Source organism: Cynoglossus semilaevis, chromosome 16 (genome assembly GCF_000523025.1).
Source record: "Cynoglossus semilaevis isolate Cse_v1.0 chromosome 16, Cse_v1.0, whole genome shotgun sequence".
In the NCBI taxonomy this organism is placed as follows: Eukaryota; Metazoa; Chordata; class Actinopteri; order Pleuronectiformes; family Cynoglossidae; genus Cynoglossus; species Cynoglossus semilaevis.
Genome location: NC_024322.1, coordinates 17745430 through 17770342, shown reverse-complemented (window position 1 = coordinate 17770342; position 24913 = coordinate 17745430). Strand labels below are relative to the sequence as shown.

At 43.9% G+C, this 24913-nt stretch overlaps 1 protein-coding gene and 1 long non-coding RNA gene across 3 annotated transcripts in view; both read right to left on the bottom strand.

Annotated features, from left to right (window-relative positions):
• Window positions 1-5203: 5203 nt before the first annotated feature.
• LOC112488311 (uncharacterized) lies at window positions 5204-8178 on the bottom strand. The gene is made up of 3 exons (XR_003052229.1): window positions 7053-8178; window positions 6182-6244; window positions 5204-5398 (listed from the first exon to the last, which is right to left on the bottom strand). It is a non-coding gene; the product is annotated as an uncharacterized LOC112488311 (long non-coding RNA).
• A 21-nt stretch (window positions 8179-8199) lies between these two features.
• Window positions 8200-24913, bottom strand: part of ramp1 (receptor activity modifying protein 1) — a 28125-nt gene continuing 11411 nt past the window's right edge. Inside the window, exons 5-6 of one of the 2 annotated variants that reach the window (XM_025063916.1) lie at window positions 15733-15868; window positions 8200-8797 (exon numbers count right to left, since the gene is read on the bottom strand). In XM_025063916.1, coding sequence (XP_024919684.1) covers window positions 8542-8797; window positions 15733-15868 — 392 coding nt within the window. In that variant the 3' untranslated portion in view covers window positions 8200-8541. Of the gene's footprint in view, window positions 8798-15732; window positions 15872-24913 lie in introns of both variants that reach the window. The other variant, XM_025063915.1, reaches the window with a different exon arrangement.

The window sequence follows — 24913 nt, the reverse complement described above, 5'->3', positions numbered from 1 at the left end:
GTCGTATACTGTTTTTATTTCCTTCGCTTGTTAAAGAAATGTTCAGCAAACATTTCCACCACAGACGCAGTTCAGTTCCTCAGTGTCATCACGAACAGCCAGACTCTGTGGTCGGTTGTTCAACGCCACTCTTCCTCAGCTCTTCGTCACGTGGCGCTGATCCAGTCTGACGACTGTCAGCCGGTCACGGTGTGTTTCACCGAGGAGCAGAGGAAGGAGCTGACGCCGTGATGTCATCCGTCAGTCGCCACTCTCCCACACACGCCGTCGTTAGGACACTTTTAGGAGGCCAATAATTGGACTGTGTGCAGTGACGTGACCTCGACAGGAAGGAAGTCAGTGCAGGGCCACACACACACACACAGATATAGAAATACACACACAGTGTATTTGTCACACATATAGCAGCGGTTGGTCATACAGTTCTCCACTCCAACAACCATTCACACTAACATTCACAATGACCTAGTATTTTGAAATATTGCCAGATTATCTGTGACTGAAGTTAATCAGTAAAATTAAAGTACATTTTTTCACTGTGTTCCATCTGAGGCCTGATAACAAATGACCTACGGACCGGCACCGGTCCGCAGACCTGGGATTGGGCACCGAATGACTAGGGCATCACACAATCACAACGTCAGAAAAACTAGTTGTACTCCCCCCCACCACTGGTTATTCATTTTGGACAGCACCCCCTGGTGGTGTACCGTATATATACATACACGTAATGATCCGTTGCTATGACAACAGTTGTGTATGAGGAAAATGTTCATCGACGAACTTTTCACACGGCGTGAATGTCATTTCCATGTTCATCGACGAACTTTTCACACGGCGTAAATGTCATTTCCAACAGTTTGAATGATGACCTTTCTAGGAGGAAGTGGATTTCAGTCCTCAGACTGGGACCTGGGGTCAAAGGGTCATCCTCCAGAATTCTGCGACGATAACGCCAACAAAGAAGAAGAGAGCAGACTACGACCCAGACTCAAACATGTCGTGTTAACCGATGTAAACCCACTGCCGTACCGTACCGTACATGGAAGAAACAAAAAAAGTCTTGGATTTCTAACGTCAGTCAGGCCTGCAGCTAAACAGTGAGCGCTGCATCGGAGGTCAGAGGTCATCTTTGTTCCTTAATTTGGTGTGTGCGTGCGCGTGTGTTTCCTCTGCCCGTCCGTCTCTCCGTTTGTTGTGCGGCGCTGGTGGGCGTTCAGCAGCAGCTGCTCACTTCACTTCACTTCTCTCCCTGTTTCTATCCTCAGCTCTGAACATTTGTGAAGCAGCCTGTAGTTCTGACCAACATGTTCCCCGTGGAGCGGCCGTGAGTGTAGAACAAGCCAGAAGGAGGGGGGGCACGAGAGGGGGGTGGGGGAGGGCGGAGCCACACGTCAGCTTCAATCACACAGAAGATTCTAATCAATTCAAACAGTGGCTGAGAGGATTTTCATCAACGCCACCCCTCTTCAGAACCCATCTGACACTCTGACCGCACACCTCATATCTGTGTTATCGTCCGCACCAAAAACACATACTTCTCTGCCACTCCTGACTTCCTCAGTATATTATAGAAAATAAAACTCTTTCCTCCTAACCTTGACATTAACAACACAGTCAACAAACCTACGTTCGTTGTTGATTATTTAGTCGAGATCGTTTCTTTCCTCCTGTCGTACACGTTGTACGCATCCAGGTATGTGAGTGCAGATGTTTACGGGCTCCGCGTGTCCGTGTGTGCTTCGCCGTGTTTGTCTGAAGGCTAAGTGCCTCTTCTATTCCTTTTGTTCCGCGTCAAAAGCTGCCCACACGCTCCATCCACCCGTGGGAGGCACTTCATTGTGCTGTGAGATTAGCTTGGCAGGCTGCAAACACTAATACGTTTAGTCATGCCAACTTAAACAGAAGCACAACAATAACTCTACATCCATGTAATTAAAAAAAAAACCTCTTCACCTCTGCTGTTTATTACGTTGTTGAATAACAGCAACATTGACGTCAGATGAACGAGAGTACGAAATGATCGTTTCACTGCCGGCAGCCGTCCTGACCTTTGACCTGCAGGATTGTCACTGAAGTTCACCTGGTGATCTGCACGTTTTTGTCCACAGAGCAGGTGGAATCAAACCAGAAATCAAATCACTGCAGCAACACGAGCAGGATTTGAACTTTAACTCCTGTGACACGTCGCCCCCTAGGTTTCCTCCTGGTGGCATGCATCCAGAACTTCTCAAAAAACTTCTCCCCAAAAAAGTAAACATTGACTGAGAACTTCTCAAAAAACTTCTCCCCAAATAAAAATAAACGTTGACTACAGAACCCAACATGTTCTCCACCACCATTCGCTGATGTTTATTTTTCCGATCATTTTTTTCTGTCGTTCTGTTGAATTATTTCCTCGCTGCGTCACCGTTCCACAACCGTCTGTGTTTGTTTTTCCACAGCAAACAGTTTATTCAGACACAAATCGCTGCCGTTTCACCAGAGGAGACTTCCTGGATACTGATGACGGAGCCCGTCATCACCGTGGTCTTCAGGGAGATCGTCGGTGAAGCTGAAGTCCACGGTGAGACGCAAGGGTTCACAGCTCGCTTAATAATGAGGAAAAGATGAAAACATCTCAGACTGAACTGTCCAGAAGGTCGGTGGGTTAGAACGCCATCCATCCAACTGTGCATCCATCCAATCATCACTTTTCTTTTTCTTATAGATTTGATTCAGATTTCTTTCTTTTTCCCTCAGTTTTCCTGGTGATTCATCAGAAAATAAATGACAGGAAACGGTCAGGTTTTCACTCCGTTTCCGGTTCAAATCAGTGGAAATCATATTTATTCCTTTAGTCACATTTGACTGTTGTTCAGTTTGTGGAATAGTGAACGTGACGAATAAAACCACGGCTCCATGGGAACCAACGAGGGAAATGAACTCCGACAGGAAACTGTGAATGAACAGGAATTACTGCCGACATCTGTGAATGACATTACGACGTGGCTGGGTGGGGGGGGTGGCTTGACTGACACAGTGGCTGTTTAAAACGAACGCTGCTACACTCGCTATCCCATCATGCTGCAATGGACAACTTCCACCCTCTAAACATTCGGACAACACTACAAAATACATAGTACACTATGTAGCCTGCAGGGGGCAGTGTTGAACAGTAATTACGTTTCACCGCAGTCTCATTTGAGCAGTGGTGTGGGGAAAACCTCAGAGGAAACCAAACCAGCTCACAGACAACGGAGTGCAGTACCATGTTTTGAACACTCATTGGCCACATAACGTATAGAGGGGCGCTGTTTTACACATGATAAAACGGCTCTCTCAAAGAATGAGGTGCGTTTGTGTGGATGTTCTCCGGTAACATCTGCCTTCATCACGACTCCTACTGTAGAGTGTACATTTGGACTTGACTGTGGGGGGCGCAGTTCCCGTCTCACACCAGCGACCTCATTAGCAGTTTGTAAGGTTTCCAGCAGAGTTTTCTTACTAATTAGTATCAAAATGAGAGTGGCTTCAATTAGCCCCCGCTAGCATCCTGCTGCCGCCACCACTGTCAACAGCCAGTGTCGAACACTGCAGCAGCAGAGATAACCATTTAGGGGGGAATTAAACGGGAGGCTCCAGTCTCTGGAGGGGCAGTAAGCAGATCCTGCCTCTCCAGCTGTTCCATAAATGAGCACTTCCTGTCGATGACAGTCGCTGCAGCTGTTCACCTGCAGTGCAGGGAAGGAAAATGTGGAGGCCGCCGCGGTCGTGCAGCAGTGACAGCTTTGCACCAACGACACCACCAACAGTCGGTGGAGAGTATGACAATCACGGGGAGAAGCTCCGGGTGGAGCAGCGGGGTTTCACTTAAAGCATTAAAATCACAGGCTGAAGACGAGTGTGTTCTAACGAGTGCTTCAGGGCAGCACCGTGTCACACACTGAACGGCAAAGCAAGATAATTAAAGAACTCCACAAAGTCGTAAGTACACATCGAATGTGTTAACTAGTGCGATAAAGTAGTGTGGTAAATGAGATAAACGTAAAATAAAAGTCTGTTTGTTAAACGTAAGGGAATGAAAACTGAAGCCCTGGAACAAACTCCAGAAAAAAACAAGTAGGATTCTGACTGATAATTAGAATTCCCAGACGAAATTCTTTGACTTAAACGTTGTGTTCTAACATGTGACTCACACTGCAGAGCGTTTGGTGTCGTTTTTGCAGCGATACTGGCGTGTTTACATGGATTAGCTCACGCTAAAGCTACGAGTAAATACGTTTCAAAGTCCTGACATTTCAGTTGAGCTCACAGCTGCTGCGTCTGTGGTTGGTGCACGTGGACGTTCCTGAGAGAACGTTACTGCAGTAACTGCAGATACTACTCAGCCCTGAGCATCTGTCTACGGCTGAACTGCTGAGGAGGTAGCATCTGTCTACGGCTGAACTGCTGAGTAGGTGGGTGTCAACAGACAAAAACCACACACTTCAAGCCACGTTAAATACATCAACGCAAACGTCCCAGTGGACGCCTGTCCACATGTCCCGTCAACATTTGGAGGTTGCTTTTTTTAAATGGACTTTTATTAAAGAGAAGTTTCTCTTTATTCAGGCCTAAATCAGATTTTGAATAATTATTTTGATTTTTCAAAATGTAAAAAAAAATAAAAAATGTATCACCACATAAAATGCTCATTGATCGAAACAAAAACTTTACTGCACTTCCTTACTACTTTTTTAAACCTTTCTAGCTCAAAGTAAAAAAAAAAAGAAAAAGTTTGGTGGTCAGTCTGAGGTTTCTGAACCAGGAAACAAACAAACAGAACCCCCCCGACCCCCCCAGAGCAGGTAAAATTCACAAAGTAAACTTTCAGGTACAGAGAAACAAAGAGATGCGTTCAGAGCAACGACCAACAAGAACAGACGGAGGGACAGGGGTTTAAATACCGTGGGCACCAGGTGAGACCAGTGAGGCTCGTCAACAGAGCAGCACAGCTGAGTGTGGTGAAGCTAATTACCCTGGGAGAGACAGACAGAGGGGCAGGAAGGGCAAACAGACCTGAGAAGTTAGCTCTTAAATAGCAGAATATTTAATGTATTTAATGAGCGCGTTCGTCTGGTGTGGACTTTTTCTTTTCTAAATTTGCATCATTTTAACCAGCGTAGTAGAATATTTAATGTATTTAATGAGTGCGTTCGTCTGGTATGGACTTTTTCTTTTTCTTTTCTAAATTTGCTTCATTTTAACCTGCAGAAAAAGTAAAAACACACTGGACGACTTCCTCTAGATCATTAATAAATGAGTTTTTCCTCAGGAATCATTTATTCCGTTTCCATATCCACAGAGGAGCGTGACCATTCCTTAGACGTCCTGCAGGGATTTGGAATCCTCGCTCGTCCTTCACTCTTCCCAGATCCTGTGGGAAATCCACAGCTGCAGTCACTGGTTGGTGTTTTTATCTGTGATATCAGGTCAAAGTGAAAATGTTTGTTTTACCATGAACTCAGATCTGAAGCTGAAACTGTCGTCATTACTGCGCCGGTGTTTCGTCGTTTTGATTGGCTAGTTTCATTAAATGTGATAAAAGTAGTTTAAAGTCAGTTTTAAACTGTCGTCATTACTGCGCCGGTGTTTCATCGTTATGATTGGCTAGTTTCATTAAATGCGATAAAAGTAGTTTAAAGTCAGAGTCTGTTTGTCAAACGTAAGGAAATGAAAACTGACGCCCTGAAACAAATGCAACGTTTTGTTGTGGATATTAATGAAAACTGTTCCTTAAACTCAACTTCAACCAAACGTCTCTCAAATGACTCGACACTTCACCGAGACTGGAACCCTAACCCTAAACTTAACCCTCGAACGAGTCTTTAATGATACATGACCGGAGAAACGTCTGATTTCCGATCAGGTTCAGGTTCACGTCTCAACTTGCACCTGTTTGAGGTGACGTTGAAACAGGAGCTGTGTACTTAATACTCACGAGAACGAGAATAAGTACTACAGGAGGTACAGCATGGATACTTATCGTTATTATACATGTATATCGTAGTATCATGTAGGTGGAGGACAGCAGCAGGAACTCACGACCTGTGAAGAACTGAACCTACAAATGACATCAGATTGAACCAAGTGAACAGAGTTTGCGTCACGGTCACACACACACACACACACACACATTTATACATTAATAATCACTCACCTTCGACACAGTTCATCTACATTCTCTTCGTTCCATTTCATCTATCGACGTGCAGAAATAATCCTGTCAGGGTCAGAAACATAATTGAAGTTTTTTTTTTTGTCATCATTTCATCATCGTATCTTTTCAAACGAAGTCGTGTGCAGCAACGGAACTCTGGAGGAAAAAACAGGAAACAAAGACGTTTCACCGTATGTTGGCTCGAAGCCCAGATGTTGTTGGTCGTGTTGTCGGAGAGTGGGTGTGTTTTTAAGTGAGTTCTGCTGTGGGGCAGGTCACAGCATAATAGAATCAGAACAGAACACGTCGCCACAGAGAGAATCTGTGACTCGATACCGAGCCTCAGGTCTGTAGATACGACGACTCTCAACGGCCACGAGCGTCGGCCGATCAGATACAGCGATGAAAACAGAAGTGGCTGTTCTGCTGTTTGTTCTTAGTTCAGATTAAAATTAAGATTAGGATTAGGGATGTTTTCATCTGTGCAACAGTCGAGGAGTTTCACTGAGTTTAAGGAGAATTTAATGAGAAAATCATTTAAAAAAAATAGGAAAGAGGATTTCCGGATTTCTTTCCCGAGTTTCCGGAATCATCTTTTACCTTTCCTATGTTTAAGTCACTAAATCACCAACATTTTTAATGTTTTTTTTTTCTCTAACGTGGCAGCGTGGCTAACTTTTTAGACAAAAAGTTGGACCAAAACAAAAAGTGAAGACAAGAACCCGCTCTTTCATGATCAGGGCTAGCCTTAAGCAGCTCGCTCGATATCTTCTCAAAACGTTAGCAGGAGATGCTGTAACAGGCTGCCACTAGGGGGCACCATCTTTCTAAAAAAATGATCTCACACCATAAAAATGAATATCACATTTACCTCCTGTTCTTTGTGTTTAATGAGTCACAAAAGACCAGCAACATTAGCGCCGTCTGTTCTCAATATTGCAGCCACGTCTACATTTCTGTTTCCGTGGTGATGGATGAAGCAGGAGACAACAGCATCAGCTGGAGCCTCTGACCGCGGCTCATTGACCATCTCTGAGTGTCCGTGTCCTCCTGTCAATCATCAGGCGCCTGAACGAGACTGCAATCTCCGACGTGTCGTTCGGTCAGGATTACAACCTGGAATCCAGGAGCCAGGAGAGAGATGAGTTACAGGGAGGGAGGAGGAATTGCAGTTCCTGTCGCAGCCAGACGGAGAGTCAGTCCAACCGTCAGTGAATAGAAGAATAAAATCATTTTGTTCAGATTCACAAAACACTTGAAATGAACTGAAGAGAGTTATTTGACAGCAGAGTTACAAAGACATTCCCAGAGTGCATTGGAGGAATAATCTCATGTTGTACTTCCTGTGTATAAATACAGTATGTTCACCTAACGAGAAATCAAAGTATCTTCACATATACTTTCACCTACTACTGTGTAATACTTGTCAGGGTGGTAGGAGGAGCTGTAGCCAATCACAGCCAATCACATTCACACTTACCTTCGCACTCAGACTAGGGCCAGTTTCTCACTCTCGCACTCACATTACCCCAAAGGTAAGCGAGGTAAAGCCCAGTTGCCCTTCCACACATTTGTCAGTGACAGTTGTCTGTGCGCGATCGTAAGCGAATCTGACAACGTCTGCGTTGTGAACGATCAGCCCTCGACAGTGTATAGGTTTACTGACCGCGCGATTCACAGATTTTTGCGGCGGAAGCTGGAGATTTACTCAACAGCACAAGTGTGCAAGTTTGGATCCTTGTTCCCCGTGTTTGGCCCACCGCTTCCAACCGCGCCGTAGCGGGGGCAACTTCTTCATGCCTCACACTAGCCCTAGAACTTTAGGGGGCAATCGCACTTGGGCGCAGTAAAACGGCCCGAGTGTGAGTGTACCCTAGGAGTGACAATGACCCTAATCCTGCAAGTTTTTTGGACCATAAACAGTGACAGAAACCTCATACAGAAACACCCACTCCCACCCCCCGACCCCCAGCATTATGTCCTAGTGTAGATCCTCTTACAGCCCACCCCCCGACCCCCAGCATTATGTCTTAGTGTAGATCCTCTTACAGCACTTCGTCCGTGTGAAGAATGTTGAATATTTTCATCGTCCTGTTAAACAGTTACCGCCGTGGTCGGCACTTGGTTAAAGTCTTGAATAAAAGTAAGACTCGAGTGACGAGGCGTCAGATTCAATAGTTTGACTGAAGTCGTGGAGAAGCGTCCTGTCCAACGTCCCCTGAAGCTGTCGTCAAGCAGCTGTGTCCAAATCAAAAATGAAAAAAAAAAGAAAAAAAAGAAGATGATTCACGACCCAAGTCACTCGAATCGTCTGAACCCTCTCCCCCACTTTCACCCCCACCCGTCCCATTCTTCTGCCACTACATTATCCCCTCGCTGCGCTTGCTCCTCCACACCACCAGGGCTGTCATGAGAAGAGTGACCAGGACCGGCACAACGATGAAGGGTCCTAGGATGCGGTTGGGCGGATCCCTGAGGAGTCGTCCAGAGAGCGAGCAGTCGTGGAAGTAGTGCTTGTGGACTTGGATGAAAAACTCGTCCACCAGCCTGTTGGGCCAGAAGCAGTCCATCTTCAGGGCCACCAGGTAGGTGCAGTTTGTCAGGTCTCCGTAGAGCCTACAGGGTGTGGACAGAAGAAGAAGACGAGAAACAATAAAGGACGACAGACACTGAACGGATGTCAAACTGGATAAAGGAGTTCACGTCTGACGATTAAGTCCACGTCCAGACAACTAGTAATTTAGAGGACGACCTACAGACGCACACGTCCAACAGTGAGCATGTAACGCTCCATACATTACTTCCGTCGCTTTAGCTAACGTTGACGTCACATCATCGATGGTTCCGTCAGCTCCCAGTGAGAGACTCGTATCTAAAGTTTAAACTTTTTTTACTCTAGGCGACGTGACATCTTCGTCCTCCAGGTCGGACTAACGGAGATGCCATAACGGTACCGCCAATTTTATGAAGTGATTATAATCATTGGAAGTCGATGATAAAATACCAGCGTAAGGTACAGAGTAGTGGTACACGTGGAACAAACGCTTTGGATTTTCCAACTTCCAACTTCTACTCACCATGACACGTCGACGATTTGCCGGTTTTCCTAGCACACACACACATTCATTTGAACCGTGAGCTCTCGTTGATCTGCGTTCATTAACGTTAGCTTCAGTTTGCGTTCTCTGGTCTAGTTCTCCTCAAATCTATTTCCACAGATATTATACATTTCCAACACCTGAGCCACACGTGAAGACCGTTGAAGTCGTTGAAGGTTGAATTCCTGATCCTCACATTTATCTCTGCTCAAGAGCGTCTGCGGCGTTTTCTCTTCTCTGACTTCACTGCTCACGTTTTAAAAATGTTCAAAGTTCTGACAGCCTTTGATGCTGCAGCTCCGCTCCGTGTGTGTGTGTGTGTGTGTGTGTGGTGGCGGGGATTTAGGAGACGTAAACAGCTGGAGGAGCCTGGCGTGGCTCCAGCGCTGCAGCCGCGAAGTAGCTTCAGGAGGTGACATCACTGTTTTGATGTGTGATAAAGTTCCTCCGCGAGACTGAACGTCTTCAAGGTGGAAACTTTAACCTTTCTTTCTTTTTCTTTACTTCCTGTCATTTATTTAAATTTTTTTCTTGGCCACATTTCGGAATTTCATCTTTACGAACTGCATTTCCTTCTGTCAACGACTGCAGCCAATTAAATTTACCAAACTTTAGTAAACTTTACTGTTTTTGTCGTACTCTTCGTCTGGTTTCCCACAGGAACAGAAACCGTGTCTGAACGAGTTCCAGCTCTGAACGCTGAAGAGCGTTTTTGCGTTTTCTGTGTTAGTTTTTCTAAACGTGGGAGACGGAGGCTGCAGACGGCACGTTTGAAAAGTCGGTGTTCTAAAACATGAAACAATTTTGTTCTCCTCTGTTGTAAATTAAACATTTTTTGATCGTGTAGGAAAAATACTTAAAGAAAGAAGTAAATATGTGCGTTTGGAGATTTGGTTTTCATCACCGACAACAAACATTAAAGGAACAAAGAACCAACGGTTCATCATCAACAAATGCTAGCAGTAGAAATGTAGTAACTCCAGGTAACACCCCTGAGTAACAGCCCTGAGTAACAGCTACTCTCTCAGTTATTCTACCTTTTCAAAGACGGAGTTCAACTTTGTCGCAGCTTTGAAAAGAAAGAAAAGGAAAGACAGATCCGTGGTCCTTGAACTGTCCAATCACAGCCGGGTCCCACGGTTCACTCCCGGTTCTCACAACAACATCTACCAGAGTAAATGAATACATGTCAGGAACCTGCCGACCTGTGGGGTGGCGGTTGCAGGGGGGGCTTTCAGACTCCTTTCAGCCAGCATCTAAATGTCGATATCTTCTTCCTTTTTTTGGCAAACGCACATCAGCCTGGAGGAAGTTGCGGGGGCTGCTGGGTAACAAGGCAGGAGGAGAATCACACTGCGGTTCAAACCAAACACATTCTTTGGGCTGAAACGGTTTTGATCAGCAGTGATATGATTGGTCGTTATACTGGTTCTACCTACGGCTGAGGAAACGTCTGATTAAAAGGAAACCAGCGCTGAGTTCTATCAGAGAACTACAGCACCAACCAAAGGTTGTTTTATGTTCTTCACAGATCAACATCTGATCATGTGTCACATCAGGACTAGACTTCCCATGTGGGCCCTGGGTTTTGACCATTTTTTCCCTCATTATCTCTGTGTTGCCCTGAGGTTCCTCCCTGCGGAATCAAAGAGTGAAAACCATCGCGCCCCCCTCCCACGTCTCCATCCCCGCTGAGCACAGACGAAACGCAACATTGTTGCCGGAAAATATCCAGGTTAAAAAGAAAATAGAAAAACACTGCAATTACCCTACTGTGGCACAAACAAAGAAGAAATCAAACTGAAAGACAAATGAGTTTCCTTTACTACAATCCTTGTCCCCCAGAATTAGCTGCCTTTTTGAGGGACCTGCCCCCAACTTTGGGAACCTGATTTCATTTTTTTTTTTTCGAACAGACTTCAGATTTGGTTCTGCTCTGTCGTGACTCGCCCTCAGCTACAAATGAAAAGCCAGCGTAATTATGTAATTATTCAAAACAACCTCTGCTGATATTCAACCAGGCAGCGCTGGATGTTCTCCAGGCACGAAAGCTGTAAAAACCACAGAAGAATCCGACTTTAATCACCGACTAATCAGCCGTTTAATCACCAGGGGGCGGAGCGGGAACTTCGCTTCGCTTTCCACACAACTGAGCTGACTGGATTTGTCTGGCCGCAGTTTGCTCAGAGCCCACCGGGGGCTCACCCTCCAAGGGGGTTTTAAAATTATTACAGATGGTTGACGGGCATGCATGACTGACGGCCAAAGACCCTCCGATGTGTACACAAGGAGACGGGTCCTGTAAAAATCAGAGGACGGCTATTTTTAACTCCACCGAGTTCAGAAGGGAAAACAGAGATCGGGAGAAACCGGACTGGATCAGACTTCATCTGGGAGAAGAAAATATTTACCTTTGGATTAGATGGGAATGTTGTAATCTGAGTTTTAGGCTGGGGGGGGGCATTTACTGTCTTTTTTTGTATCTTAAACAAATGTAGAAAGTCTGAAGGTAAAGAGGCTCCACTGTGGAGACGAAGAAGAAGAAGTAGAGAACCTGAGGTTCTCTGTCAATCTTGACAGGACGACGACTGATCGTAAACCACAGTAGCTTCCGCAGCTGGGTCGCCCCATCCCTTTAGACAGATTTGCAGAAATGACGTGATTGATGCAGCTAACCGCTGCTAAACATGAGACGAACGATGAACACCAATAAGTACAAACCACTATCCACTTGACGGAGGGGGATCTAACTCGGTGCCCCCAGTTTGGCTGAGTTAAAGTACCGTCGGATTCTGATTCTTGACTTCGTACGCAGTGAAATCAAGAGATTGAAAACCAGAAGTTGAAGAAAAAAAGTGCCTTAAAGTTCCAGAAACCGATGATTTCAACTGGGATTCAATGGAACGTGTTTTGTTCTAGACCGATTTGTTAATGAATTATAACACAGACCTTCATCGTCAGCTCAGAGATGATTCAGAGTCTGGACCGCGGCCACGTCTTCTGCTGAACTCTGGCAGATCCGTGTGGGCGAACAACAACATTTTCCTTCTTGTAGGAAGCTGTCGGTGTAACGCCGTTAACACTTTACGTGTCAATAGAGGATGAAGAACGTTCCTCGCTTCTCTTCATTTACCAACAACACTCTGACCCAAATCTAAAACATCTAATTAGGATTTCTAATTGACCGTGTTTGATGTTTGATTGAATGTTGCCGTAGAGATGGAGACGTTAGATTAGAGTCGGACTGAGTTTGTCGTTGGATTTCTTTTTCCATTTCACACAAACAAATTGGATCTGCCTTTGACATTGGCTTAGAATTAAACCTGTGTCTGCAGCGTGAGTGACAAACATCGAAACACAAAACCTGGAAAGATCCAGTTACAGTCAGTCATTCATTCGTTCATTCATTCATTCGACGCCCTCGACCTCAAGGTCCATTTCTGAGCTTGTGGGAAGCTGAAGCTAATGCCCAATTTGCTCGGATGATGATGTGACCAAAAAATAGTTTCAAAGTTAAAGTGAATTACTGCCGTTGTGACGTTGTGTGTAGTAGTGTGCTGCAATTGGCTGCATATATCGATTGATATCGGTATCGGAAATGAAGAAAGTCAATATCGGACACTCGTACTAGAAAGTCATTTTGATTTGAGAGAATCACTGTGTCGTTGTTCCTCTGCCTCACGATTCTCAAACTCTGTTTTATATCAACTGGTTGGTGCGACCTCTCTGTAGACCCAGACCCTGGGCTTCAGACTAACCCTCTCTACACCACGCCCCACATGGCATTGGTATTATGATGGTGTCAATTATTAAATCAATGAAGAAATGTTTTTTATTGTAACTTGATAAATTAGCATTTCTCCCAAGAATAAATAAACTGTTTTGTTTTTTTCTTGTCGACATCATTAACGTGACACTGGACTTGATTTCCGTCTCGTTAATTGGTGAAATGTTAATGCCGCGGCGTCACCTTTCAGCTGAATCCCACGAGAGAAGATTTTTTCGATCGACCACCTTCACAGTCGTACGTTGGTGACACGCTGCCTTCCACAGCCTCCATAATTGGACAAGCCTGACGCTACATGTGATATTGACTGAAGGAGCTGAGGTGGGGGAGCGTGGGGGGGGAGGGGGCACCTAAACAGGACTTAGTATGGAGCCCACGTGTACTGACACGTGGATGAAGTGGTTTCTACATCTGCATCTAAAATGATCAGATCCAGGTGAACATGTTGGAGCCTGGACTGAGGGTCGCCACAGAGACCGACTTTACTGATCCTAGACACGGTTGCTGTCACAGCTCCTCCTGCTGGAGCTTCTAGAAGGTGTTTACCAAGTTTAGGAAACATCAAGAAGGAAATATTTAAAAAAAAAAAGAAGTGTCGCATGTCGCCATGACGTTAGCTTCTCATGTTTAGTTTCCAGGATTTTCAGCCCCGTTCAGTTGTGCGAACAGTACATGACAACACACACGTACCAAAAACACTTTAACTGAACTTAACACCCCCGCAGTAGTTTCTCCAGGGGCTGAAAACTGTCCTACAGCTGGACACAGATTTGACCGACGTCAAACTTCTGTTTACTCGTCTGTGCACTGTGCACTGATTTTGTTTTCTTGACTTTTTTTTTTTGATATAAATAAACATAAACGGGGCCAAAACAAAGGTTGACTCATTTGATTTAAAAACACCTTCAACAAGGAGTATTTAAAAATAAAACTCTTTTTCATGGAGCAACAGTGAGAGAAGGGGCTTTAGGGCAACTAAGTGCAGCTACAGCTACAGTGTTTCACTCCCGCAGTCCCTCGAGACACCAAGTACTTAAAGTACTGCCGACTCAGAATACAGAGTGCAGTGACTCCCATGTTGCAGCTGCTGTACTTTATTAAGAAGTGAAAGAGCATTTCATTATCTCACAGACTTGACTGATAAGGTGAAAAAAAAAAGAAATAGAAAAATCCTCCTGAGACGGAGCTTTAAGTTGCTCAACAGTCGAGTGAATTGAAATATGAACCTCCACAACTAAACCCTCATTTAGTCCCGTGGCAGAGATAAAGGAAGAAGAAGAAGAAGAAGAAGAAGAAGAAGAAGGAGGAGAGATTTAAGGCTCAGATTTAAAGTTCACTCCTCTGAAGGGAAACAATAGATTTTAAATTCTCCTGCAGATCTAAGAATGTGATTTATCGGTAATAAAATCAGAAACAAATCCAGAGGTTATCTTTCTAGAAATATTAAATACTTTGTGATAATATATTAAAAACTCTTCCTTTAACTCAACGATAAACTCCAGAATCGACGATGTTTATTCAACAGTTTCCTCTTCGACCGCTGACGTCACAGCTGACGTTGTTCAATTTTGTCTCAGTATGATTCTCTGATTTTTGGGCAATAAAAACCTTCTTATAGACGAAGAAATGTTCAACAAACAAACTAAAATGTTCGTGTCCCTCATCACTGATGTTCTTGCTCTCGGGCTAAAACGTGAACCAACGTTTCACCACTTGCAAAAAAAAATTAAAAAATTGTTATTTATTAATTCCCACTCTGGGGAAATTCAGTTCATCGTGTTATTCATGTATTTTAATGTGTTTTATTTCGTTTATCTGCCTGCTGAATTTGTATCTCCTGTCAAAAACTCTGGCACCGTAATTATTTAAATATTATATCATTAGATCATGTTTTTAAATCTGCAAACATGAGGATCTAAAATCAGGCAACATCAAATATTAAACTGAAGAAAAAAGTCAAAATGATCGAAGCGTTTTTTCTTGGAAGAACATTTTGGATTTCAGTCTTTAAACAGGTTTTTCACTGACTGTTTGAACATGTACTCATATTAATTATTAAGTACATTAATTGTTCAGGAGTCATCCATTAACACCTGATTACTGGGAAAATAAAAAGTCTGAACTTGGAGAAGGAGCAGAGACTCCTGGTCTTATTTTCTCATTCTCTGGAGAGCGATAACTGAACTCTTTATTAACCGTCACAGGCCAAGTATGGGCCGAGGATCTGGGCTGCATTACCCACATCCAGACTTTGGCTCCTCAGACAAATGACAGATTCCTGTGGGGGGTGCAGTGGAGTGGAGTGGACACAGACGCAGGAACCCGGAGGCTGTGGGATTCTCCTATTTACAGTAACTGAAGCTAATAAATCTGGGAGGAACGTTAGCCAATGACGGAAAAAAAAAATCAGAAATGGAGGGTGGGTCACTTTTTTCCCAGAAGGAAAAAAAAACACTCAAACTGGATCATATTTTTATCCATCCATCATCTGCCCCATCTCACCAGATCCACCTCCCCTCTGCCCCCCCACCATCAATCATGGCTTTTTCCCTTAATTTTTTGGGAAGTCATGGCAGCCCAATTTACGGCGCACACAATTGGTCAACAGAAAGGGAGGCAGGGTGTCGTTAACGAAGGCCGTGTGTGTGTGTGTGTGTCCCACTCACTCTACTGTGTCCTCCCAGCTACACCACTGTCTCTGGTCCAGCTCCTGCATGTCCAACTTGAATTTGGCGAGACAGAACTCTTCGATGGCATATTCGTAGTGGGCGCCACACTCCAGGGAAAACTCACACTGAGAAACTGCTGAGGAACAGAGAAGATGAGAATCAACCAATAGGAGAGGAGAGATGAGTTAGCGTCAGCGACCGTGTTAGCCATGTCTAACTTGAAAACGTCTTTAGCAGCATGTTAGCAGTGTGCTAATGTGTAAGACAAAAGTGCCTTGGTAGCAAAGTGAAAAAAAAACACCTGCGTTAAAGCACAGTGCTAGCACGTGATATATAAAAAAAGGGCATGTTAGCGAAGTCCAAGCAGTTAGCCTGTTAGCAGCATGTTAGCGACACATCGGTACATAACTTTTTGTTTTCGCCTAACCTCGACTTCTTCTTTGACATTTTCTTAATACAGATCTGAATGTTGTTAGACGCATTACTGCCACCTACTGGGTACTACCGGGTCTATCACAGGGCATAGAAGGAAAGTTTGGCCGCAGGTATTAAAGACAAGGTTCTGGTTGAAAAAATCAATTTAAGAAAGTGGAACACAGCGCAGCTGCAGGGGAGTAAACTAAAGAGAACAGAGAAGTATTTAACACGTTCACCTGGGTCCACTGTTACCAGCACCAACCAATCAGAGTTAAGCTGATTACACCGAACATCTGACCACTGACATGTTTACATTTACACAAACGCACGTCTTTGTTGACTTTCGTCTGTGATGTGTGGCCTAATTAGGTAGGGTTTAAATTCAGTGGATTGTGCTGTAGCGACACGCACGCTAAGCTAACGATGTAGACAGAAGCACAGGATTAACTACAGCATTATAACGACGGCCGCGACTGTTCCGCCCGGACGTCGGTGGACGACAGCGTGATGTGATCAGTTCTAACAGGGGTAAGAGATTACACTGGTACGTTTACCCAGGGCTAATGTTTAATTACACTCCTGGTGCAATTACTGGGTGGTTGTTAAGCTGTCAGATGAGCACACACAGGCAGCAGAGGTGGAGGAAAACAATTTGTGTGTGTGTGAGTGACAGCGTTGGAGGTGAAGCTGTAATAAGAGGTAATGACAGCAGTGTAGACGCTGCCCCTGCTGGCGCTCCTCCCCGCTCATTCATCAGACACGCAGAGCTCACTTCACAGAGTGTAAGAACAATCACAGCTGTTCTCACTCATCTGTGTGTGTCTGTGTGTGTGTGTGTGTGTGGAGGCCGTCGTCTTTCTACTCTCAGATAACGAAGATAATTCAAAGCTGGACCCTCTTCATTAAAACAATGACATCCTTCATTATGTAAAAAAAAAACTCAGTCATATGAAAAAAACATCACTGATTTTAGAAGTCGACTCAGTAGAACAGCAGGTTCTGTTCAAATGACTGATGAGCAGATCTTTCCAGAGAACGTTACCGACCGTCTTCATATTCTGCTGACATGGTGTTATTTTTTTTTTTTCACTTCATAAACATTTTTATCTTTTATCGAAAAATAACTGTTAAAAACAGTGTAAACCTCCCTGTACTTGACTGTTAAAGATTAAAGCTGTGAGTGGAGCCGGGTGCAGAGCCTCTACAGGTGTAGGTGGCAGCACTGAGTGGCTCTGTGTTAGCTGAACATTCTGATTCTGAGTGCAGCCACATATTGGAAAACACTCTCTTCCCCTGGTGTCACATGTTAGAGTCCACTTTTGGTTATTTATTTTTTCCCCAGTGCAGTGAAGCCTGTTACGCTTCTATAGAATCCCCACGTGGCCTGAAAAAAAAAAAAAAGATGCTACAGGAAGCACTTGGGAGAATCAAGAAATATTTGTTGTCATGGAAACAGGAGGCAAAAAAAACATCCACTTTTAAACACTGTTTTTCAACTAACTGTGTTTTTAAAAAAATATGATTTTCTTCATTCTGTTAGTGATTATCATAATATATATATATATATATATAAGGACAATGCTGAACATGTAATATCATATAATCCTAACAAAATGATGTCAAAATATGTTGTTGTTTAATCGAATGTTAATGGTAATAAAAATTAAACAGGGTCGTCAGAATTAACTCATTAATGCTGTTAATTATGTTGAAAAATGAATAAATAAAAATGACCAGAATGACACACACACTGTACATCCAATAATTCTTCACTCCGTTCAACACACACACACACACACCGTTATTTACACAAACTGTGGTTATTTATCTGTTCCAGAACAAAAATCACGATTAATTATAATCCATATAATTAATCAGAATCATAAAAAAGTACAGTGAACACCTCTCCTGTCCACACGGGGGACGCAGAGACAAACTGCTGTTCACACTCACATTCACACCTGCTTTGGTGTGAATGGTTAAAGTTCTAAAACTGATCTAAAAATGTCTTTTTTTCCCCCTCCAGCCTCATCGTGATTTCAGATGATTCATTCATGACTGAAATGTGTTTCAAAGGTCAAACCTGTGGGTGTCTGGATGTTAGATCAGGTTTTTACACGTCAAAGGTCAGAATTATTAGATGAACTTTTCTTTTCCTAAAAAAAAAACAAAAACCAAAAACCTCATCAGTGAAGAAATGGAGGGAAAACAGAGCGACTGTAATCAGCAGATCTGACTCTCTAATTAGTCCTAACCTCTGCTGCAGAGCAGCTGCTCGTCTGCCTCTGTGTCACCGACACTGGTGGGTTTCCAACGTGTGAACGAGACCAAACACTAGGGGGAGTGAACGGACCCCGAGTCGGACCCCGACCACAGACTCTGTCTTTGAATCAGATGCCAGATAAGCTGTGGCTGCTCAGAGGATTCAGAATGTATTCAAACACAGTACTGGATACTCATTAGTACTGCATTCACGGGTAGAGAACAAGTATTACTGTACTGTGGTGTAACTGGCAGGAATCTGGTACAATACGATACGAGCTTCATGAAGTAAATTTACTGGGCGGCAGCAGCGATAAGATCAGAGACAACACACCAGGTAACAGTTACTGCAGCACCGTCGCCACCTGTGGGCTTGATTATGCATCGATTTCCAGCCTTTCTCCACGTCTGTGGGGATTATTTAGTCAGACTGTGACGGCGAACGTGCCGTCAGGTCAAGTCGGGTTTATTGGTCTGACCCCGTAACGTACGGTGGCTCAGTGGGTGGTACCGTAACCCCTGACATGAACAAACAGCTCAGAGACCACATTCAGAGAGACCCCGCGGAATAAGACGGATTTTCGACGAAGCTCAGAGTCAGCGTCTTCTTCTGACTTCACGAAGAAGTAGATTTAACAGAAGACATTTGAACGTCTCAGAATCAAAGTACAAAGTACTTGTAATTAACATTTGAACGTCTCAGAATCAAAGTACTTGTAATTACACACTCACTAATTACAGGTACTCTCACGTCATACTGTACACAGCACACCACCTATTGATGGGATTTGTAATTGCAACATTTGCATCTTCATCTTATTATTATTATTATAATTAGGGATGTCCAATAATATCAGTTGCCTGATATTATCGGTGCTACATTAGCATAAATATGTAATATCGATAAGAACTGTTATCGTTTTTTGCTCCGATAATGAAAACCCGATAACGCGATGTCTGGGTTTCATCAAATACACTGTAATCTCTTATAATCGGATTAGTTTTGGAGGCAAATGGCTGCATATATTTCGGTAACGGTTGATATCGGAAATTAAGCGTTTGGACAATAATATCGGACAAAAATATCTTAATAAATTAATTGAAATTTTAAAAAAAGATATCTGAATCATGGCATTTTTTTTTTATCCTCAATTCATCTTTCTGCTTCACGTACGGTTGTAGAACCAGTGATGTTCCGTCTCTGCTGCACCGTGACTCACACGCCACAGCCGGCTGTGCCGAGCCGAGAACTCATTATCAGGCGTGAGGAAATGTAATGACGTCCAGAAGCATTTCTGTCACACGGAAGATGAAATAAAAAGTAGAGCGCAGCAGAACGTCTTACACATCAGTTCTTCACACGCCGCGGCCCGAGAAGCCGGTGTTTGTTGTTCTGATGATGAATCTAATGAATCATTCCTCCTTCCATGAGTTCATCTGGAAGAGTCTTCCTTTTTTATTAAATTCACTTAAGGTGGTACCACGTGTCGCCGACACACTGATCCAAGAGCCATCTTAAATTCAGACCGGTGGCTCAACGCGGCTTTAAGATGGACTTCACATGTAGGTTGTGGTCCAACAGGAACTAACAAGGTCAGGTGATCTCCAGGCGACTGCTGAGTGAGTCACATGAAGTTATTTATGGGTTCAGGTCCAGGGAGTGGACATTAAAGACGTGCTGGTGACTGTTTGTCAAAAAATCGGGCAAAACAAGAGAGTGAAGAGAAACAGGAAGTGAGTAAACCAACTGACGCAGCAGGTGTGTGAAGTCTGTCTCGCCTTAAAACAACTGTGGACACTGTTTTTACAGACGCAGAGACGGAGCAGGAACTCCCTACAAGTAGAATAATCCTGTTGTTTTGCATTTAACATTAAATCATTAAATTAATCAGAATTAAAAAGTACACAGGTTTGTATACTGTTATTTTACTCGTTCTCTGTTTTTGTAACATATTTACCTATAAATACCAATACGTTTCCCCCCTTTGTTTTCCTGCAAAAAAGTACAAGAACATTAGAAAATATTCATATTTAATGAAATATAATTTGACAAAACATCACAAACATGAAGAGTTTGTGCGTTTTTTTACTTTCAAAAGTCATCAAGCGGGCCGGTTTTGGCCCATGGACCGTATATTTGACACCCCTGCATTAGAGATACACCCCTGCATTAAAAAACAAATCTGATCAATGAATGTTACAAATGTCTAACACACAGATCGGATGTAAAATAAATATGAGTTTATTTCATTTTACTTTCTAATAAATTGGATTTTTTAATTTAAAATCGACTTCAGTTTCAACCGTCTTATCCGATGTTTAAATGTTTGGTTTTTTTTACGCTCTGGCAAATTTGCACATGTTTATTGTACACTGCCAACAGACGTATCTTAACAAGTCAGCCCACACAGGCCTCTCCACACACACACACACACACTCACACACACACTGTGTACTCCCACAGTTTTTGAAAAGGTGCTGAGTACCTGCCACATTTATCTCTGTCAAGCTGTGTCCCATCCATCACCAGCGAGTCATTACAGCATGCAGTGCTTTCAGTGCAGATAGAGGCCTGACCTGCTCTGTCTGGTAATGGCACACAATTAATGTAGAGAGATAGGCGCACAGCAAAAGGACGAGGCGCGACCTCGACGCAGCCTGTAATCTACAGAGAGCAAACAGAAGCAGAGAAGGATTATTCAGAGGTTGAATCCAAACATTCTCTGCGCTGACAGTGTCAGAGTCAGACAGTGAAGACGGAGGTTGTTTTTTTTTTTTTTTTTAATCACTATACTTTTCCTGCGCATTAGTACTTAGATCGGTTACAACCACAGGTGTAGTTCTTCAACTTCCCCACTGGGGTATAAATACAGAAAACATGTCAAAATCCTACTGCCTCCACATTAGCCGTGTGACCCTGCAGGGGACCTGCCCCCTACTTTGGGTACTTGATCACCCTTCTCTGTTTAATATCATCATATCAAACGCCATCTCTGAATTTACCAGAAAATCCATCAGGACCGTCTGCAGCGGTTGTGGGTTCTGTTCAACACGGGATTTGATTTGGCACTAAATTTCAAACGACAGTGAATTTCTTGTGAAGAAAAGTTAAGTGAAAAACGAAGAACAACAAGAACGCCGCCGGTGGCGGTCTCTCAGCAGACCTCCCTCTGATGTCGTCCTTCGGGACGACGCAGCGCGCTCCTGGGTGTACTTTGTAGAAACAGCACACGCTGTGGGATTATGGAGCAGAAACTCCTGATGGAACACGGCCGTGTTTAGGTGATGAATAATGTTCTGGGTGGGAGTCGGTCCAGGGGCCCAACGCTGGTCTCAGCGCCGTGTCACGGCAACGCCTGCGGTTGCTAAAAGTGTAGCACTTATCTGCTGCGCTGAAGGACCGACGAATCCAAAAGCGTGAGTGGAATTACAGAGCTGACGCCGGGTTCATCTCACCAGATTATTTTTATCTTCTTCACCTCAGGACGAATGTAGTTACAGGGTGTTTTTTAACCAAACTTTTTCAAATTTAACATTGTGTTTGGATTTTAATTTTAACATGAATTATTTTGGTTTTGAGCCCAGATTGTTTCTTTTTACTGATGCTCCAAAGTGGAAGTCACCAGAGGGCGCTAGGCAACCTCAAAAAATTGGAGGAAAGATAAGGCCCCTGAACCTAAATGAGTTTGACCCCCTGCCCCAGATTTGAACGAAGTAGAGTCCTCCTGTCTCTGCTTGTTATGTGGTTGGACATCAGGGACCTCGAGGACATAAAGGACGAGTTTCTTTAGAATTAAGTTTCTTACTTTACAAAATCCATCTCAGGGATGATTCACGTCACACCGAGAGCGGAGGTGATTTCTTTATTCTAGAGATCTTATCTTCAATATTTTTAATATAAGTGGAGACGTCTGATATTCTCTGATGTTCACGGCGACTTCATGAGGCCTGTTTGTTTTCTCTGTTTATCTCCCTGTGTAATTAGAGAAATGACACAGAGCCAGTTGTGCTGCTCTGCCAGAGGCAGAGGCAGAGCCGGGCTGAGATCTCTGTCTGCTTCACTTGACATCATCTCTGGACAAATATGTGTGAGCAAGACAAAAGCAGAAGAGCCAACCGTCTGCTTGGCAGTGTGAGCAAGACAAAAGCAGAAGAGCCGACCGTCTGCTTCACTAAGGCCAAAGTCATGCTCAGTTCATGGCATGCTGGGAAAAATCACTACAATCCTGTAAGTGAAGATGGGCAGGATACAAACATAGAAGAAGACAAATAAGATAAAAAGGTCAGTTATTGATGAGCGTGATTCTGATGGACGGAAGCGAAAGCCAGGAGAGGGGAAAAAAAGGAAATGGGATGTGCACCGAGAAAGACTTCTTCACGGGCTGCTCCCACCTCAGAGGATCATCTGCCTCCATCTCACCCCGTCTCCTGCCTCTTCTAATTTTACACCGTCTTCTCTGGGCTCTTCCTCTTCTCCCCTCCATCTCTAACAGCCCTGTCCCATCAATCCAACATCTCAACCTCCACTCTGACTTCTAATCTCCAAACTGCTCCACCGTCTGATCCTGTCCACCCTGGTCACGGTGAAGACATCGGCGTCTTCATCTCCTCCAGCTCATCGACGTTACGGTACCTGGTACCGACTGATAAAGAGACGTGACACAACAGGGAAAAGCAGAGGTGTCAAACTCATGTTGGATCTGGGGCCACGTACAACCCAGATTGGCCAGAGTGGGGGGCAATGGGGGCCGGCCAATAAAATAAAAACCCCCCCCCCCCAGGCAAGACCGGATTGAACCCCATAGTGGGCTGGTTTTGGCCTACGGTCCATATGTTTGACAACCATATCCAACAAGATTGTGCTGTACAACCATGACAAATAAATAACTTAATGTTATTCTTATTGATCGCTAACATTGAGAATGACTCAACAGCTGTTGGCTAAAGGATTATTATATATATTTTTAACAGGACAGTATGCTAACAACAGCCCATAATGATAATAATCCATGACTTCATCTTCACCTGACGCCCTGACATCAGGTCACCATGTGCTATTTTGCCTCAGGGCCACAGCGTGACGTACAGTCGTTGAACGCCTGTGACTCACTTCACGCTCCACACGACCGTGTTCATACATTATCACCTTTGTGTCAGGACTGAGTATCAACGCCTTTATGTTCCTCCATTGTAGGAGCCCATTGTCTGAGAGTGTGGGCCAAGTATGACAGCATACGACAATGCATGTGTGTGTGTGTGTGTGTGTTCCTCCACCAGCGGGGTGTTGAAATGCTCGTCCAGATAATTGCTGTGAGCCACTTCACTGTGGGCCGGACACAAACACACACATGCATATTCACACATGCTTCACTAACTAGCAGTGCCCCTCTGCTGCTCGTTAGCTCCTGAGGCGTGACAGTGGAAACTGGGTTATTGCTCTGCACACACACACACGGGCAAAACAACAAAATTAAAAAAATCAAATAAAATGCACACACACAACTCCTCGACACACAACAGTCACGTTGGGGAACCAACCTGGAGACCTTGTACATTACGAGCTTTAAAAACACGAAGAATTTGTTAGGTTGTTGGATGGAATTAAAAAATATTCATAATTAACTTAATGCGATTAATGTTAAATTTTTTTAGAATAATAGCAACAATTGGCAACAGACCACGTTCTTCAAATGTGCTTCTACTGTATCAATGATTAGACCTACAGGTCATTTGAAAAAAAAAAAAAGTATATTTTTCATCCTTATTTATCAACATTAATTTGACATTCATCACCTGTCCACGAGTGCAGTATAATTACAGCTAATACATTCTCATCTGAATTTATATGGATCCTGGTCGACGACTGAATCGATAAACAGACAAAAAAGCCCAACACGTGAACTAATGCGGTCGTCACACGCTAAAGCGCAATTGTTTTCCGAAAAAACAAAAACACAAGCGCACAGAACCAGATGCTCTAAACTGGAGCTGTTCTGTTTTTCCACGGCGTCTCATTCGTTTTAATCCCGAGGCCCGTCTCATGAACGACGTTAAGTCACGCATCATCGCTACTGGAGGCAGAAACAATAAAAAAATAAATAAATAAACAAATGGCAGCGCAGTTTAGAGGCCGATGGTTGGAATTCAGCCTGTAATTCATACCATAATGGACCTTCTCCACTTGGCGCCCGTATAAAGGGAACTTACATAAATTCCTTCCATGTGATGTTCGTGAATGTGAGTTACAGTCACAGGCAGGATTTCCTCAGACAAATAGGCTGTGAAATCACATCACAGTGCAAAGTGGTGCACAGTCCTGGGAATGTGAAGCAAATGTCACAAACAGACCCACGGAATGAAAGGTCACGGGTTCAAAGCCCTGACCTCAGACAATCTCTGCTGAGCCCGAATGGTTGCGGGAGTCCCTCGGCTGAAATGTCACGTGTAATATTTAAAACATACTGTGTACGGCACACACCTGCTGTGATTTACTGAGGCA